This window comes from Schistocerca piceifrons, chromosome 2, assembly GCF_021461385.2.
Source record: "Schistocerca piceifrons isolate TAMUIC-IGC-003096 chromosome 2, iqSchPice1.1, whole genome shotgun sequence".
In the NCBI taxonomy this organism is placed as follows: domain Eukaryota; kingdom Metazoa; phylum Arthropoda; class Insecta; order Orthoptera; family Acrididae; genus Schistocerca; species Schistocerca piceifrons.
Window position 1 is genome coordinate 421029254 of NC_060139.1, and position 20604 is coordinate 421049857.

A 20604-nucleotide genomic window follows, 5' to 3' on the forward strand; every position below is an offset into this window, starting at 1 on the left:
ACTGTCATTTTATCCCAGCCCCCGGCCATATCCTCTACACATCCATTTACTCATGTCCCCCCCTCCTCCACCCTCCCCCCCCCCCCTCCACCACCCCTCCCGTCACATTTCAAACTCTCACTGCTACCGCATTTACTCGAATCGAAGCCGCACTCGAATCTAAGCCGCACCGGAAAAATGAGACTCGAAATCAAGGAAAAAATATTTTGCCGAATCTAAGCCGCACCTGAAATTTGAGACTCGAAATTCAAGGGCGGAGAGAAAATTTTTAGGCCGCACCCCCAAATCGAAACAAAGTTGGTCCATTGTAATATGAGAGACAATTTAGGTCGAATGAATGACGATACAGGCTACAGTAGTTTGGTTCGAGTCATAAGCTCAGCAGTTAAGCTTTACCAGGTAGCCATTGCTATGCGTCAGGCGCTCCGTCCGTATTTATACGGGTACCCTTCCTTTTCCACGTGCTTCGTCTGGTTTGAATTGATTGCTTATTTTTCTTTGATCTGATAATGCCGTTCTCTTTGTTATAGGTGTTTACGTCACTCAGCTGACAATGCATTACTGTACTGTGCATTGTTTGTCGCATTCTGATAATGAGTGTTTACGGCCTGTCGACGCTCGCGGCACGGCTTGATTTTGTGCGCGCTTCCGCCGCTTACAATAAAAAAAGACAGGAATTGTCTCATTAGTGAAACCATGGCAAGAGACTGCTATTTGTTGTTACTTACACTGCTGCTTTCTTGATAATGATCAACAAAAACCAAATAATAGACTGCGTATGATAGATGATGTTCTGAACGTGAGTTTAGCGAAAATTTTTCTCCGTTTGAAAATCTTTGCAGACGCCTCTTTAGTACATTACATTCTGCACAGAAATTAGTCATCTTAGATTTAAAAATCTAGTCAATTGCCGTGCTTCATTTCTGACTGTAGCACTATTAGGCATAAGAATAATACGAATATAAACATGACATGATATGTATATTCTTCCGCGTTTGCTGTTGTCTCACTCTAGTTTCGTAGTTTATTAGGCAGACAGGATTTAAATGAGATAGCAGCGAACATGAAACAATACATGGCAAAATGTTTATATTCGTATTATTCTTATGGTGAAGACAATACTGCATGTGATTCACAATTCATAAAAGTTCCTATTAGCAACCATCTCTTCTCACAGGTAGGAAAAAATTCAGAACGTAGAGTTGGCCATATTGACAAACGTCCCAGTCTTGCCAGTCGGATTTCGTAGTAAATTGAAAATGCTGCTACATTCGAAGATAATACGGAATTTTTATTTACTTCGTTGGATAATGTATGAAAATGCAGTGGTCGAAACTCGGAGCGGAGAAAAAAGCTCGTCTTCTACCTTTTTTTTTTTTAATTTATTTACTGACGCAGAGGTTTTGGCGCCAGTATTTATCTTTGTGCCTGCAAAGCATGCCTGTGTAGCGCATACAGGGTGGTCAGAAAATATGTGAAATAATTGTAGGGATGTTACAGGGCAGGTTGTACTGAGACATAAATGTTAAGAAAGAAATTCGATACGTTGCACCGTTTCCGAGTTATTTAGCATTGAAGTTAGTCAATCAGATCGTCCGCGCGCGTAAATTCAAGTTCCAAGCTAATGAGTCAAAGCAACACCCTGCCCCGTGCAGGCTGCTTTGAATGCTGAATGCGCGGCGACGCTCCCTGATTGACTAAATTCAATGCTAAATAACTCGGAAACGGTGAAACGTATCAGAATTTCTTTCTTAACATTTATGTCTCAGTACAACCTGCCCTGTAACATCCCTACAATCTATTTCACACTATTCTGACCACCCTGTATATTTGACGGCAGAAGTTACTTGTGGCAGCACCTACCAACATTTTTCGGACCTTCCGCCTACTTTGCACTCGATTCTAAGCCGCAGGTGGTTTTTTGGATTACAAAAACTGGAAAAAAAGTGCGGCTTAGATTCGAGTAAATACGGTAACTTTTGTATTTTTATTATCGATTTTTATCCGATAGCACTTATTATGTTCTTATTATGGTTAACTGTATTTGAAATTTATTTCATTTCATTTCTTCTAGACTTAAGCTCCTCATCCAACTTAATGTGTGTTCAGTTACAGTTGTTGACTATTTGTTGTATACATGTTTATTGCAAAGATGATGGTACATGGTGCCACTAAAAAATTATTATATACAGTCTGAAGATATTTAACATTAATAGTCATATATCTTTGACATTTTGGCATTTCAGTTTTCAGTTGTTGTATTACCCGTATGCTTTGATTTCACTATCATTACAACTCAAGCACATGTGTTCATGGTTTACATACCAAGTAAACCTGTATTTACTTAATATGACATGCTCCCACTTTTATTTAATGATCTTTTTTCAAGATGATAATTTTACATCTGGCATTTTGTGGGGAGCCAATATTTTTCTTAATTTATTGCCAATTTTGAGCTTGATGTCCTGCAATATATGTTAATGACATAAACTGTAAGTACATATTTTGTAATTATACACCAATCTACATTCACTTTTTAACACATTTTACATTTTTTGAAAGTTTACGTGGTCTTACTGTGTGCAGTTTTTGCTTTTAGCAACCACCTGAAAATGGCATACAAGGGCGAAACCTAGGTCTTGATTAAATAAACAATAACACAGTCAAATGGCAGGGGTCTAGTGAAGCAGGGGATACAACCTGTCGGCTTTGACCAGTGACATCATACATTACTCATAGATAATGATGTCTTCACTTTCAGCCAAAGATAATAAAACAGTTCTGTGTTCTGGATAAGTGCGATCATTGTACATTAAAAGAACTGAATGCGATTTTAAAAGAGATTGCTACATATTGCTCAAAATATTCTTCGTGTGCATTTATTCAAATAATTGAATCAAACAATGGAAAATCCAGGCTGGACTGTAACAATACGAGAGAAGGAAAATTGCTACTCACCATATTGCGGAGGTGTCGAGTCGTGATAGGCACAAACACACACACACACACATACACACACACACACTCGCTCACGCAAGCGCAACTTGCACACACATCTGCAGTCTCAGAGAGCAGTGTAGTTTCAGCTCTCTGAGACTGCAGATGGGTGTGCAACTTGTGCTAGCGCGCGCGCGTATGTGCGTGTGTGTGCGTGTGTGTGTGTGTGTGTGTGTGTGTGTGTGTGTGTGTGTGTCTACTGCTGACGAAGGCCTCAATGGCCGAAAGGTATGATTGTGTGAATCTTTTTATTGTGCCTATCGCGACTCAGCACCTCCGCTATATGGTGAGTAGCAACTTTCCTTCTCTCGTATAATTCAAATAATTGGTTGTTTGCAATTCATTCGGTACTTAATTTCATTCTTAGTGATAGTGAGGTAATTTGGACTATTAGTTTCTTATTTTAGGACGATTTTTAGTATCTCATTATCGTTTGTATGTATGGTTTTATCTGTTCCAATGAAACTGGATGATTTGAAAGAGGCTATGGGTGTAGACATGTTGGCCAGGATTTGTTTTTTACAAATGTATGGTCTCGTTGCCGAGTATGTTTGATGTCACGAATGCAGTGAACATACGCGCCTCACAAGTGTATCTCGTCGCTGTACACACGACTTATTTGTATGGCGCTGCAGCAAGGATCGGTTGTGGCGGTCCATTACATGAGGGACGTGGTTCGAAAAATCGAAGCTCGCCTTGAGAGACACTATAAAAATCATTTACTGTTGGTGTTTGTTGGGTGGCTGTGTGTCCATGAATGCCGTGTCAGTAAGCATACAGTAGTGGATTGGTACTGTTTTTGTAGGGAAGTTCATGGCGAATACATGAAACATAGGGGGCCGTTGGGGACCGGGTGTTATGGTCGAAATTGACGATTTGCATTTTGGCAAAAGGAAGTACAACAGAGGGGGAAACTCCGGTGGGATTATGGGTTAGAGCGGCTGTAGTTTCAGGTCAAGAGTGTGATGATGTAGTGTTTAAAGTAGTACCCAATTGAAGAAAGGAAGTTTTGATCAGCTTAATTGAAGATCATGTTGCAGAGGGTTCCATTGTAATTTCAGATGGTTTTTCTTCATACAGGGATTTAGGGGAAAGGTGTTATCAGCATCTCGTAGTTAATCACAATACTGAGTTCAGATCATTATCCACAGGGGCTTGCACAAATAGCATAGAGGGTTATTGGTCAACTGTGAAATCTCTTGTAGGGAGGGGGAAATGCCGGATTTCCACACTTCAAAGTCACTTAGACGAATATTCATGGAGGCATAGTATTCCCCAAACATATTGCCCGTTTAAATGTTTTGTTATACGTGTTGGGCAAATGTACTGTCTGAAATATGTTAGCTAATTTCACATTAGGACGGGGGCTCGGGGGGGGGGGGGGGTGATGTGTGTGTGTGTGTGTGTGTGTGTGTGTGTGTGATTTTTGTTGATATCTTTCTAGGCGAGCTTCAGTTCTTTTAAGAAGTACCTGTGTCGTAAGTTCAGTTTTCCATTTTTTTCTTTTACTGCATTTGACTATTTTGACGAATTTCATCGTTGTATAACACCATTACATATGTTTTCATATACTCCAGTATGTAGTAGAAATTTTGCAGCTGTCGTTCTTCTTTCGTTTCCCAGCACTAGCATCAGTACGATTTATTCGAATCTGTACTAGCAATACTATAAGGCGAAACACCCAACACAACTAAAATTTGTATCCCGCCTTCATTTGATCTTTACACTGACACTCCTATTTGAAAAGAACGACATACGTAGCATTGATGAGATTTACCTATATATGTGAAATGGAGAGCAGGATACAAATGTTATGTATAGCTATATAGCTCAACTAAAGAATGGGATACTATTGTCACTGCTGCGCATAACTATAACTTTCAGTCAATACTATTAAAAAAAAAAAAAAAAAAAAAAAAAAAAAAAAAAAAAAAAAAAAAAAAAAAAAAAAAAAAACTGTACCCCATAGTGAAGTAAGGGATACAAATTGTATATGTGTCGTCTTATTGCCTCTTTGTGTAGTTCAACTGAGGTACAGGTTGCAAATGTAACGTACATCAATTTCCAAGTTTTCATTAGCAGTGTACATCTATATAGGTCAACAGAAGTATGGGATACAAATATTATGTACGTAACTCCTTCTGCCATCGGCAGTACTACTATCTACGTAAGAACAGACTATTAGTGGTAGCGGAGGGGAAGAAACAACACATGTGAAATTTGTATCCCGCACTTCAGTTGACCTATATAGTTCAACTGAGCAACAGCATATTAATGCTGACAAAAATGAAGAAATCGACGCACACTAAACTTGTATCCTGTACTGCAGTTAACCAATAGAGTTCGAATGAGGTTCAAGATACAAGCCACATATATGTGACGTGAGGTGTTTTATGCTACCAATATATCCATCCATTTTTCCCCTTCATTTTCCACAGAAATAATATGATACAAATGTGAAAATACTACTTGCCTTGATATATGTCAACTATATTTTTCATCTCTCGTATTTCTTTTTTCTGAACAGCCTTGTCAGCTCTTTCATCTGTGTAATAAATGCTGTCTGGCCAATTCTGACATTACTGGTCAAAGCCGATGGGTTGTATCCCCTGCTTCAGTATACTCAATGGCAGTGTGGTCATTTAAAAATTATTGTATGACTGTTGCTCAGCAACATCAAAAACTGTTTAAAACAAGAATGTTGTAGGCACAAGACAAGAGCATGTGAAGAAACAGGTTATTTTGAAATACTATTCTATTCCCAAAAATAGTAATCATCTTGTAAGAGTTAAGCAATAAATAAGTAAATACATTTTTTTAATAACAGACATAAATGATCTTGCTTGCTGATGGTGCAAAGAAATAGTCTGCCATGGGGGAAGTATATAATGAAAGTAACAATCATAGAGTATGGGCCAGGAAACTTGGATGCTGAAAACATTCTAGGTAAGAAGGAGAGAGGAAGCAGACTGGAGAAAGAAATGAGAAAAAAATAACAAAAGAAATGCCTGAAGGTCTGAAAAATGAGGCGAAACAAGAGATCAGATTGTATGGAGATACTTGAACATGTAGAAAATGGCCCTCAAACAAGAGATATGGCACTAGTCGCAAGCTGGAAGTTTTAGTGTTAGAACATAGCACACAGAACATACAAATATGATGCAAGTATTATGTTTGATAAAAATTAATTGAAAGTGAGCATTTATTAGCAGATGTAGCACAGCAAGGGAGAAGCCAAGAAGACAGCTCAAATCAGAAATTTATAAAAGGTTAATTCAGAAGAAAAATGTAATTGCTTAGAAATGTGAGTCATTAGCCAGGCTAATCAACTGTCAGAATGCACACAGAAAATGTAAATAAAAACACTATCAGACACCTCAGCATTGTATATTCTTAGGCATACTGAAGCATAGGATGTATTTTGCTGAAACAGCAACAATCCCACAGTCATCAAGCTGGGAGAAAAAAATCTTGTAATTTATACAATATTCAGAAAAATACAATTATTAACTGTCTTTTACAAGAACGGCATTGAGATGAGACAGAGAGAAATATGTTTCTACAGATTGCACCGGGAGTTTGCCTACTGAGTTAATGTACTGGCCAGCTCTTCTGTACCTCTGTGGATTTTAAAATTTTCTTAATGGAACTGTCCTTTTGTATATAAATATTATTAATAGATAATTTTAGATAGGAATATTTCATATAGATGAAAAACAATCAATAATGAAACTTCTCTTTAAAAAATATGACATTTATTATAACAAAAACATATCAGTCTGATTATTGTCAGGATTATTGAAAAAATTCTGAAATAACATTGAAAAACTATCCAATTTGCTGGGGAATAAAAACACTGAAACTGCAGTATATGATTTTCTTAAGCCTAAAGCTGATTCTTACTGTTCGTTTACTTATAAGACACAGTACTTGTTGTAGGTGATACCAGCATTTGTATTGCAGGACTAAGTGAAACTGATTAAAATGAAAGAAGAAGGAAGATAAAGGTTTACGATTGATGCTGCGGTCATTGGACGTATGTCACTAGTTTTGACTGGGGAATGGTAGGGAGGGAAATCAGCCATACTCTCTAAAAGTAACTACCCTGGCAATCACCTTAAGCAGTTATGAGAAAGTACAGGAAACATACACCTGAATGCCCAACCAGGGATTCGAATCACTGAGCACTGTGTTACCAATGTGGCCCCTTGCATGGTAACTATACACAAAATAAGGCAATGGATTAGTGAGAACCATATGGTAGTGAACAATACACAGTAGTGTGGACAGGCTTCAATCACACAAAAAGCAGGGAAGTATTCTGACATAGTGGTTGGAGTTTGGGTGCCATACGCTTCAGAAGGTGTCTCATACAAAATACATAGGAGTATGGGTTAACAGCATTTAAGGTAGGAAAACCATCTGTAAATACTAAGTAAATGTTGATAAATTTTGAGAATACTGAAAGTATGGCAAGGAAAAAAACATGTATTTATTATTCTTTATAATACAGTTTATTAAAAATGGGGGGGGGGGGGGGGTCTGTTGTGAAATATGTAAATATTACAATACTACATTACATTAGTCATATTCATGGACCCCACAGACAGTGAGCTCTGGGATACGGAAAAAGTCAAGGATGTAAATTAAATTAAATTCAAGTACAATACAGTGACATGACATTGCATTACATTACATTTTATAACTGAATCAGTGAGCTGGAAAAGGGGTCATGTCCCACAAAGCACATTTTTCAGGATACACAAAAAACTAGTTTACTACACACCAGGTTTAAGCATGGTGTTGTGATGGAGCATTGTAGCAGTTGACCCCAGGAAGAAAACCATGTATCATTACAATATACCTTAGCCATTAACTGTGATCAGTAACCAAGTTTTAATGTAATAGGGATGACTCTTTCCAAACATGATGATGTTGATGAGGCAACTCGCATTCTGTTTGCAGCAGAAGGGTTGTGTTAAGCAAGTTAATATTATTCATATTCATAATAGCAATAAAAAAGTGTGTTATGATTATACAGGTTTATTCATAATGTACTCAAAATACAACCATAAGCAAAATACAGCAAAGCAGACAATGAGGGGTATGTTTCATTTTTATCTTGTTCATCCTTTGCTGGTCACTGCCAGATACTGTTATAAAATGGTCTGTGCCTGTCAGGAATGTACTGTAGAATATTCTTTACATCATCTAGTTTCTTCTCTTTATTGGAACAGGTCCATTACAAGCTTGTTTATATGGGCAATGCACCTTCTATGATTAAATACCCTTTTAACAAACACTTCTGTTGATGGGACATGATCCCTTATTACACCAAATGATGCATGCTGATATAAAGATCAGTTATCTCCAGTTATCTCCCCCCCGTGAACCATGGACCTTGCCGTTGGTGGGGAGGCTTGCGTGCCTCAGCGATACAGATAGCCGCACCGTAGGTACAACCACAACGGAGGGGTATCTGTTGAGAGGCCAGACAAACGTGTGGTTCCTGAAGAGGTGCAGCAGCCTTTTCAGTAGTTGCAAGGGCAACAGTCTGGATGATTGACTGATCTGGCCTTGTAACAATAACCAAAACGGCTTTGCTGTGCTGGTACTGTGAACGGCTGAAAGCAAGGGGAAACTACGGCCGTAATTTTTCCCGAGGGCATGCAGCTTTACTGTATAATTAAATGATGATGGCGTCCTCTTGGGTAAAATACTCCGGAGGTAAAATAGTCCCCCATTCGGATCTCCGGGCGGGGACTACTCAAGGGGATGTCGTTATCAGGAGAAAGAAAAGTGGCGTTCTACGGATCGGAGCGTGGAATGTCAGATCCCTTAATCAGGCAGGTAGGTTAGAAAATTTAAAAAGGGAAATGGATAGGTTAAAGTTAGATATAGTGGGAATTAGTGAAGTTCGGTGGCAGGAGGAACAAGACTTCTGGTCAGGTGACTACAGGGTTATAAACACAAAGTCCAATCGGGGTAATGCAGGAGTAGGTTTAATAATGAATAGGAAAATAGGAATGCGGGTAAGCTACTACAAACAGCATAGTGAACGCATTATTGTGGCCAAGATAGATACCAAGCCCACACCTACTACAGTAGTACAAGTTTATTTGGCAACTAGCTCTGCAGATGATGAAGAAATTGAAGAAATGTATGATGAAATAAAAGAAATTATTCAGATAGTGAAGGGAGACGAAAATTTAATAGTCATGGGTGACTGGAATTCAGAGTGTAGGAAAAGGGAGAGAAGGAAACGTAGTAGGTGAATATGGATTGGGGCTAAGAAATGAAAGAGGAAGCCGCCTGGTAGAATTTTGCACAGAGCACAACTTAATCATAGCTAACACTTGGTTTAAGAATCATGATAGAAGGTTGTATACATGGAAGAACCCTGGAGATACTAAAAGGTATCAGATAGATTATATAATGGTAAGACAGAGATTTAGGAACCAGGTTTTAAATTGTAAGACGTTTCCAGGGGCAGATGTGGACTCTGACCACAATCTATTGGTTATGACCTGTAGATTAAAACTGAAGAAACTGCAAAAAGGTGGGAATTTAAGGAGATGGGACTGGATAAACTGAAAGAACCAGAGGTTGTACAGAGTTTCAGGGAGAGCATAAGGGAACAATTGATAGGAATGGGGGAAATAAATACAGTAGAAGAAGAATGGGTAGCTCCGAGGGATGAAGTAGTGAAGGCAGCAGACGATCAAGTAGGTAAAAAGAAGAGGGTTAGTAGAAATCCTTGGGTAACAGAAGAAATATTGAATTTAATTGATGAAAGGAGAAAATATAAAAATGCAGTAAATGAAGCAGGCAAAAAGGAATACAAACGTCTCAAAAATGAGATCGACAGGAAGTGCAAAATGGCTAAGCAGGGATGGCTAGAGGACAAATGTAAGGATGTAGAGGCTTATCTCACTAGGGGTAAGATAGATACTGCCTACAGGAAAATTAAAGAGACCTTTGGAGATAAGAGAACCACATGTATGAACATCAAGAGCTCAGATGGAAACCCACTTCTAAGCAAAGAAGGGAAAGCAGAAAGGTGGAAGGAGTATATAGAGAGTCTATACAAGGGCGATGCACTTGAGGACAATATTATGGAAATGGAAGAGGATGTAGATGAAGATGAAATGGGAGATACGATACTGCGTAAAGAGTTTGACAGAGCAGTGAAGGACCTGAGTCGAAACAAGGCCCCCGGAGTAGACAACATTCCATTGGAACTACTGATGGCCTTGGGAGAGCCAGTCCTGACAAAACTCTACCATCTGGTGAGCAAGATGTATGAAACAGGCGAAATACCCTCAGACTTCAAGAAGAATATAATAATTCCAATCCCAAAGAAAGCAGGTGTTGACAGATGTGAAAATTACCGAACAATCAGTTTAATAAGCCACAGCCGCAAAGTACTAACACGAATTCTTTACAGACGAATGGAAAAACTAGTAGAAGCCGACCTCGGGGAAGATCAGTTTGGATTCCGTAGAAACACTGGAACACGTGAGGCAATACTGACCTTACGACTTATCTTAGAAGAAAGATTAAGGAAAAGCAAACCTACGTTTCTAGCATTTGTAGACTTAGAGGAAGCTTTTGACAATGTTGACTGGAATACTCTCTTTCAAATTCTAAAGGTGGCAGGGGTAAAATACAGGGAGTGAAAGGCTATTTACAACTTGTACAGAAACCAGATGGCAGTTATAAGAGTTGAGGGACATGAAAGGGAAGCAGTGGTTGGGAAGGGAGTAAGACAGGGTTGTAGCCTCTCCCCGATGCTATTCAATCTCTATAATGAGCAAGCAGTAAAGGAAACAAAAGAAAAATTTGGAGTAGGTATTAAAATCCATGGAGAAGAAATAAAAACTTTGAGGTTCGCCGATGACATTGTAATTCTGGCAGAGACAGCAAAGGACTTGGAAGAGCAGTTGAACGGAATGGATGGTATCTTGAAGGGAGGATATAAGATGAACATCAACAAAAGCAAAACGAGGATAATGGAATGTAGTCGAGTTAAGTCGGGTGATGCTGAGGGTATTAGATTAGGAAATGAGACTCTTAAAGTAGTAAAGGAGTTTTGCTATTTGGGGAGCAAAATAACTGATGATGGACGAAGTAGAGAGGATATAAAATGTAGACTGGCAATGGCAAGGAAAGCGTTTCTGAAGAAGAGAAATTTGTTAACATCGAGTATAGATTTAAGTGTCAGGAAGTTATTTCTGAAAGTATTTGTATGGAGTGTAGCCATGTATGGAAGTGAAACATGGACGGTAAATAGTTTGGACAAGAAGAGAATAGAAGCTTTTGAAATGTGGTGCTACAGAAGAATGCTGAAGATTAGATGGGTAGATCACATAACTAATGAGGAAGTATTGAATAGGATTGGGGAGAAGAGAAGTTTGTGGCACAACTTGACCAGAAGAAGGGATCGGTTGGTAGGACATGTTCTGAGGCATCAAGGGATCACCAATTTAGTATTGGAGGGCAGCGTGGAGGGTAAAAATCATAGGGGGAGACCAAGAGATGAATACACGAAGCAGATTCAAAGGATGTAGGTTGCAGTAGGTACTGGGAGATGAAGAAGCTTGCACAGGATAGAGTAGCATGGAGAGCTGCATCAAACCAGTCTCAGGACTGAAGACCACAACAACACAACAACAACAACATCTCCAGTAAACATAATTTGGAAAAAAGTGACATGACTCCCTTTTTAATTCATTGATTCAATTATACATTAACCTAATGTATTGAAGTTAAGATATTTTGTGAAGATATTCTTCAATGGAGTAGAAGGAGTTATTACTCAACAGGAAGTTCTCTATGTGACTTTGTAGGCTTTCCTGGCATAATAAGTCTTGAAAGTCTCCTCACGTATGCTACCAGATCCTAAAATTGACTTGATTCAATATTTCAGTTACCCAACTGTTCACCATCTCCAGGAGAACTCTGCTGCTGCTGAGTCCTGCTGAGAATATCAGTTCTCAGCAGGACTCAGAAGCAGCGGCAGCAGCGTTCTCCTGAAGATGGCGAACAGCTGGATTGCTGAAATATTAAATCGAGTTGGTTTTAGGATCCAATAGCAAACTTGAAGGGACTTTCAAGAAAGTTTTCTAATTCAGTCTTAAAACTTGACTACATTATATAGCTGACATTTAATGTGTTCTGGTGTGTTGCTGAATACAACTGCACTCAACTCGTTTTTGTACTAATGTCAATCCCTTCAGGTTTTTGTAGAAGTTGTTTTTGGTCCTGACATTGTATTCATACTTTTCTCTATTTAGATTGGAAAAGAAATATTGGTAATGATAAAGGACATTAATGAATATATGTATTGTGACACAGTTGTCAAAATACCCAGTTTTTTGAAGAAGTCTTTGCAGGATGTTCTCAAATTAACATAAGATATAATTAATATAAAATGCTTACGTATTTTAAAATTGTTAGCCATGTAATTCAAATTTCCTCAGAAAATGATTCTATTACTCATTAGTGAGTGGAAATATTCAGAACAAACTAGTTTCCTAATTTTTAAATGACCTATAGGAGTAATCATGCATAGTATAAACATAGTTGAACCAAGGTGCTTCATTAATTCTAGGCAGGGGTTTTCCAACAGAGGTTGTGATGTATCTGTAGTCCTCCAAACCTAACACTTTCCACTTCTTTTATTTCATTGGTTGAGAAACTTATTTTATGGCTTGTGGAGTCCTGCAAAGAATACTGAACTCTAAATATTAAGTCTTATAAAATTTAATGATGATCAATTTGCCTTGAGCCATCTGTTGATGTTTTTGACTATATCTTCAGCTGACTTTTTCAATAAGGATAAAGTCAGCATTATTTATTCCTAGACTTGGATCATTTGCAAAAATTGATAATTTGTACATTCTGCATCTATATACCGGGTGATCAAAAAGTCAGTATAAATTTGAAAACTTAATAAATCATGGAATAATGTAGATAGAGAGGTAAAAATTGACACACATGCTTGGAATGGCATGGGGTTTTACTGGGGGAAAAAAAAATCACAAAATGTCCGACAGATGGCGCTGGAGAGGAACTGCTACCATGATGGGCGAGAGATACACCGATATGTTACAAAATCACATCATCCCCAGCCTGGCTAATAAACACCTGCTGGAATGTACAATGTTTATGCGGGATGGCGCTCCACCCCATATTGCTAGATGCGTGAAAGATCTCTTGCACGCGTCGTTTGGTGATGATCGCGTGCTCAGCCTCCACTTTCGTCATGCTTGGCCTCCCAGGTCCCCAGACCTCAGTCTGTGCAAATATTGGCTTTGGGGTTACCTGAAGTCGCAAGTGTATCGTGATCGACCAACATCTCTAGAGATGCTGAAAGACAACATCCGACGCCAATGCCTCACCATAACTCCAGACATGCTTTACAGTGCTGTTCACAACATTATTCCTCGACTACGGCTATCGTTGAGGAATGATGGTGGACATATTGAGCATTTCCTGTAAAGAACATCATCTTTGCTTTGTCTTACTTTGTTATGCTAATTATTGCTATTCTGATCAGATGAAGTGCCATCTGTCGGACATTTTTTGAACTTTTGTATTTTTTGGTTCTAATAAAACCCCATGTCATTTCAAGCAAGTGTGTCAATTTTTACCTCTCTATCTACATTATTCCATGATTTATTCAGTTTTCAAATTTATACTGACTTTTTGATCACCCAGTATATCAGAAAAAACAGAGGATACAAAACTCAACTTTGTGGTATACCATGTCTGATTCCTTCAAATTCTGACCGCCTTTTGTATAAAATACTTTACACTCTTGACCTTCTCAGTTATCTACATCTATGAATGCACATTTGTCATGAAGTCTTTTGGGCACTCTTTTTTTTTATTAAAAAGGAAAATCAGTAACAATGAGATAAGAAGCAAGGATGATTATCACAGGCAAATATATATGACATCTCTCTATCATAAAAGTGTGCTCTATTAACCTAAAGCTTAATTCATTGCTTCAGCTCAGTTCACAGATGCAAAGATCCATTGAGCCCCTCGACCATAGATACTAGTAGACTGGCCTTGCTGTGCAGAAGCTATAGGGCTGGTGTGGCTCCAACATAAACCACGTGACTGTTGGCAAAACGTGGCGGGATTTCAAACCAGCGGTCTGCCATCCTATGTTTGTATCGTATTTTATCCACATTTCTCAGTTGACTGCCAAACACTTCCAACAAAAATTACTTTTTTATTTGCGAAAAATTATGTCAGAACTACATTTGACCTGGATTTGTTCACAGTACCATTTATAAAATCTAACAAATACATCGAACGCCCCTCTGGTGGGCAGTGGGGCGAAATTACTATTAACTATCAATTAAAGTAAAATGTCGTTAAAATTCTTTTAAACAGTAAGAGTGGGCTCGTGCCAAAACTTTAAACATTGGATTCGCCGCGTTTTGAGCTCTAGTCACTTACAAAAGAAAATGGGATATGGGAATTATTTCAACTATAGGTGCCAAAATTAGGAGCAGGTCCATTTTAGAGTATCAATTTTAGGTGCACTTCAAAGGTTCAGTTCCTACTATTTTTACAAATGTTTAAACTATCAGTTTTAAAAAAATGATATTTTAGATGAAATGTGAGACTTCATAAAATAATTTTGGAGCCTACATTTATTTAATAGTATTAGAAGGTAGAAAAAAATTCTCTTCATGTGTCGACTATAGGTGCTCTTACCTTCTTATAATTTCACTTGTATATACAAAAAGGTGCGTATGTGCAGATGGCTTAAAGTTTATCCGTTTCAGGGCCTGTATCCACCAAAGCTGCCTTCGGTTTTCATCGTTAGGGAACCTATGAGTAGGAACGAGAAACAGCTATACTTACTTCTGTAACCGAATTATCACAGATACTTTCCAAAATGTAATATGAGTCTGACTTTACAGGCATCACTTTCAACACTTTAATTTACGTGATACTCTATTTCAAGTGTAAAAAACATATAAAAGTCACGTCAGCAGATTTCAATAAACGCATCTGCACTGTCACAGGAACACTTACACGTGAAATGTAATGCCATTTCCCCCGACAAAACGCTGAGTACAGCCATAAGCGCAACACGAAACAACCATGTTCTGCCAACATTCACGTGACTTTAGACCAGATATGTTGGAGCCACGAAAATGACGTCAGGGCCAGTCTATTATATTTATGGTCGAAGATTGATCCCCAGTCCATAGAATACGTAAAGACAAAATCAAACAACGGAAAATTCAGAATGGAATAATGACAATATTATGAAAAGGATAGTTGCTACTCACCATATAGCACAGTTGCTGAGTCACATACAGATGCAACAAAAAGACTGTCAAACAAAACTTTCAGCCAAACAGGTCTTCATCAGAATATCAGAACACACACACACACACACACACACACACACACACATACACACATACACACAAGACCACTGTCTCTGGCTACCAAGGCCAGACTCCAAGCAGCAGCACATGATGGGAGAAGCAAACTGGGTAGTGAGGGTAAGGAAGATGCTGGGGCAGGATGGCAGGGTAGGGGTGGTGGATGGTAGACTGCTGCTTGTGGGAGCACATAGGGATGAGGTGGGGAGAGGGTAGGGCAAGTAGGTGCAGTCAGGAGGTTAGATGGAAGGTGGGGGCAGGGGGGTGGATGGGGGCAGAAGGAGTGAAGCAAAAAGACTGTGGGTGCATTGGTGGAATAGAGGGCTGTGTAGTGCTGGAATGGGAACAGGGAAACAGATAGCTGGGTAATGGACAATGACTAACAATGATTGAGGCCAGAAGGGTTACGGAATCATAGAATATATTGTAGGGAGAGTTCCCACCTGTGCAATTAAGAAAATCTAGTGTGGGAAGGATCCAGATGGCACAGGCTGTGAAGCAGTCACTGAAATGAAGAATGTCATGTTAGGCAGCATGCTCAGCAACAGGGTGGTCCAGCTGTTTCTTTTCTGCAGTTTGTTGGATGCCATTCATGTGTACAGACAGCTTGTTGGTTGTCAGGCCCACGTAGAATGCAGCACAGTGGTTGCAGCTTAGCTTGTGGATCACATGACTGGTTTCACAGGTAGGCCTGCCTTTGATGGGATAGATGATGGTTGTGACTGGACTGGAGTAGTTAGTGGTGCAGGTATGTATGTTCTGTGAGAAAAGTGTGTGCAACAATCCAATTTTCAGTAAGTTGTACTTTCACAGTTATGAAAAATCTCAGAAAGCCATCTAGGTAGGAGCCATCTAGCACAGATGAACTGTAACCTTTGTGAATCTAAAATACACAAGATTATGAAGGTGTAGTAAAACAATCACACCCACAAACCTAATTGAGATGCTGAAACAGTTTGCCAAACCAAGATTCACAGTTGAATTTCTAGATTTCATTTTCAGAGCTATATTGTGTCTTGTCCAGAAAGAAGCCTTGGTCTGAAAAAAGATTCAATATGTCACTGTCTTACACCTCCATCAAAAAAATTTACTGTACTGATCTATTACAGAATGAGAATTTTGAATTTTCAGGACCCGCACAGAAATAGGAAACGGAGGAAGGAAGGAGTAGAGGATGCTGTGTTACAAATGACATAAAGTGACTCACTCATGTAAATGGTACTTTAAGGTGACATAACTGGCAGTGTATTGATATATGGTACCATTAAAAATACTATAACATTTCAATACAATACTGGAAAACAATTTGTTAATTTTTGCATTGGGAAAATCTAGAAGCTGATTAAAAATGGATCTGAAGCTTGTCAAGTTACAGGTCATCTAATTTTTACTCCAAAATCTAGAATTGAAGGCTGTCTTTATATAACCTATAACATTCTCATCAGCAAAAGTTTTTCAAGTTTTTAAAACAGGATAGACTCATAACATTATTTTGTGCACCATGAAACAAACTCAGCTGCTTACAAATTAGCATTAAAACATGATGTCATTATTAATACAAAGCTTAATGATTGAAGTAGCAAGAAGCATAGAAGCCATATTTTTTTCAGAACTAAAGTATCACTGAAATGACAGCAAAATTAAAAACAAAGTACTGTTGCTAAAATTGCGACTTGCAGTTATATAAATATTGTGCAGGACTTAAAACATACCTGTGAGAACACCAACATAACAAAAAGCATAATGAAATATTTCCAATCCATCATAATTAATTTCTTCTTGCTGTTGGAGTTCTAGCTTATCGCTGGACTTTTCTGACACATTCTTACTTTCGGAATCATTCTTTTCAAAAGCCAAGCCAGAAAGCTGAAATAAATGGTAATATTATTTCCCTTAGAGTTTTGTTGTATCCAGTAATAAATAATCCCAGTATTCGGAACTAAATTGGGGTACAGTCTGGATTTGGAAATGGTTGGATTATCTGGGAAAAAACATATGTTCAACACAAATAAAGTTACTAGATAGGACTACCAGTCACAAACCAACATAGTGTAGCAATGTGAAAAAGTGGCAATGTAGTGACATGAGGAAGTGGTAATGCTGCGAATACCATGCAAAATCCTCCACAACAGTACAACTACACTTTGTCACCAAAAGTATCCGGACACATGACTGAAAATGGCTTAAAAGTTCGTGGTGCCCTCAATCGGTAATGCTGGAATTCAATATGGTGTTGGCCCACCCTTAGCCTTGATGACAGCTTCCATTCTAGCAGGCATACGTTCAGTCAGGTGCTGGAAGGTCTCTTGGGGAATGGCAGCCCATTTTTCACAGAGCGCTGCACTGAGGAGAGGTATCAATGTCGGTCGGTGAGACCTGGCAGGAAATCGGCATTCCAAAACATCGCAAAGGCGTTCTATAGGATTAAAGTCAGGACTCTGTGCAGGCCAGTCAATTACAGGGACGTTATTGTCGTGTAACCACTGTAACACAGGCCGTGCATTATGAACAGGAAGATGTAATCACCATCCTCGAATTGCTCTTCAACAGTGGGAAGCTAGCAGGTGCTTAAAAAATCAATGTAGGCCTCTGCTGCCACACAAAACAACAAAGGGTGCAAGCCTCTCCATGAAAAACACGACCACACCATAACACCACAGGCTTCGAATTTTACTGTTGTCACTACACACACTTGCAGATGACATTCATCGGGCATTCACCATACCCACACCCTGCCATCGGATCACCACATTGTGTACTGTGATCCATCACTCCACACAATGTTTTTCCACTGTTCAATCGTCCAACGTTTACACTCCTTACACCAAGTGAGGCATTGTTTGACATTTACTGGGATGATGTGTGGCTTATGAGCTCACCTCCTGTCTGTCATAGCACTTGCAGTGGATCCTGATGCAGTTTGGAATTCCTGTGTAATGGTCTGGATAGATGTCTGCCTATTACACATTACAACCCTCTTCAACTGTCGGCGCTCTCTGTCAGTCAACAGACGAGGTCGGCCTGTACGCTTTTGTGCTGTACGTGTCTCTTAACATTCCCATTTCACTATCACATCTGAAATATTGGACCTAGGGATGTTTGTGGAAATCTCATGTACAGACGTATGACACAAGTGAAACCCAATCACCTGAACACATCCAAAGCTGTGAGTTACGCGGAGTGCCCCATTCTGCCCTCTCATGACTTCTAACGACTACTGAGGTCACTGATATGGAGTACCTGGCAATAGGTGGTAGCACAATGCACCTAATATGAAAAAGGTATGTTTTTGGGGGTTTCCGGATACTTTCGATCACATAGTGTACATAGCCAATCACATGTGGTAGTGTCATTATCTTGTTCAGAGGAGTTATTAAAGCACAGCTTACTTGGCTGCTGTTAACAGATTTTTTTTTTTTTTTTACAGTATACAGAATAAGCACAGCTTACTTGGCTGCTGTTAACAGATATTTTTCTTACAGTACACAGAATAAATTGGGTTGATTTATACAGCACTGTGTTCACACTTTTTGTTCATAAATAAAGATAATATTGCACGTATAAAACAGGTGTTGTACTGTACAGTACATGTCAAGCAAACAGAAAAATATTTTCCATGTTTTAAAAGGAAAACTGGAAGTGCTTAGGTGGCTTGACAATAGGGAAGGTGCTACAAAATTGGTTGTTGAACTTGGTGTCAGTTTGTTTTGTTTTGCTTTAGTGTGCAAAAACAACTACAGTCATACACACCCATGTAAGGTCTGTAGAGCAGGAAAACAAAGAGAGAATTTAAAAATGACTACACATTAATTACAATCGATGGAAGAGAAGACAGTTAAAAATAGGAACGTCGAGTAAGTTCTATAAAGTATGCCATACAGAAACAGGTACTGAACTAAAGATTAAATGCCCTTTGCCATCGGAGAAGATGACACAATTGAAATGCTTTGTTGCCGGATGTACTGCATGGCCTAATACAGGGTGAAAAATTCTGCTGTAAATACTGAGCAGTGTTGTGGAAGCTGATACTGGAAAACTTTGGTACCACTGATGAAGGCATACTTGACATCATGCTCAGTCCGAGAGCCATCAGTGTACACAAAGATACTATCACGAAGTTCCGTGCGAAGGTCATGAAACTGAAGGCAATAGAGCAAGGCAAGAGTAGTTTCCTTAGGTAGCGAATGAAGGTCAAGGTGAACACGGGCTGCTGCATGAAGCCAAGGTGGTGAAGAGTTCACACCCATCAGGAAAGTGGCAGGTAGCGTGAAGTTAAGCTGCCAGAGCAAGAGCCAAAAGCAAACTCCAGGAAGTAACAGAAAAGAGAGACGCACCCTATACTGGCAATCAAAGGAGCCATCGAAGGAGGAGGCACAGAATGGGTGGCCATGCTTGCCAGACAAAAAGCATATCTGCTGAGGAGAAAGTCATGACGGTACGACAGCAATAGTTCGGCAGCTTCTGCCTACAGACTCTCAAGCGTGCTGGTGTAAAAGGTGCCAGTGGCCAAACAGATGCTACGATGGTGGATAGTATTGAGACAGCGTAAGAGAGACGGAATTGCATATGAGTAAATGAAACACCCATAGTCTAGTTTCAAACGGACAAGGAACCAGTACAAATGGAGGAGGGTGGTTCGACCTGCTCCCCAGAAAGTACCATTTAGGACACATAGGATACTGAGGGACTGCATACAGCGGGCTGCCAGGTAAGACACGTGGGATGACCAAAAAAATTTCCTAACGAGCATAAGCACCAGGAAATTTGTAGTTTCAATGTACGGAAGAGCAACAGACCCAAGATGTACAGACAGAGGAAGAAACCAACTGCGCTGCAAGAAATTCATACAAACAGTTTTGTCAGTGGAAAAACAAAAGCCACTGTTGATGCTCCATGAGTAAGGATGATCAAGACATTGCTGAAGACGCCGCTCAATGATACAAGTCCACAGAGAACTGCAATAGATGGCAAAACCATCAACAAAAAGGGAGCCGGAGATGCTCAGCTGGATACAGGCCATTATAGTGTTAATGGCAATAGCAAAGAGGACGACGCTCTGGGTGGAATTTTGAGGCACAACGTTTTCCTGGATAAAGGCGCCTGACAAGGCAGAACCCACATGTATCTCAAAAACTTGGTCCTTTAAAAACTCATGAAGGAAATGAGGCATGCGGCCTCGGAAGCCTCA

At 39.3% G+C, this 20604-nt stretch overlaps 1 protein-coding gene across 1 annotated transcript in view; it reads right to left on the reverse strand.

Annotated features, from left to right (window-relative positions):
• LOC124777013 (lysophospholipid acyltransferase 7) overlaps nucleotides 1–20604 on the reverse strand; it is a 145716-nt gene that overhangs the window by 72654 nt on the left and 52458 nt on the right. Inside the window, exon 3 of the mRNA XM_047252262.1 lies at nucleotides 17129–17282. Within this exon, the coding sequence (XP_047108218.1) occupies nucleotides 17129–17282 (154 nt within the window). The remainder of the gene's footprint in view (nucleotides 1–17128; nucleotides 17283–20604) is intronic.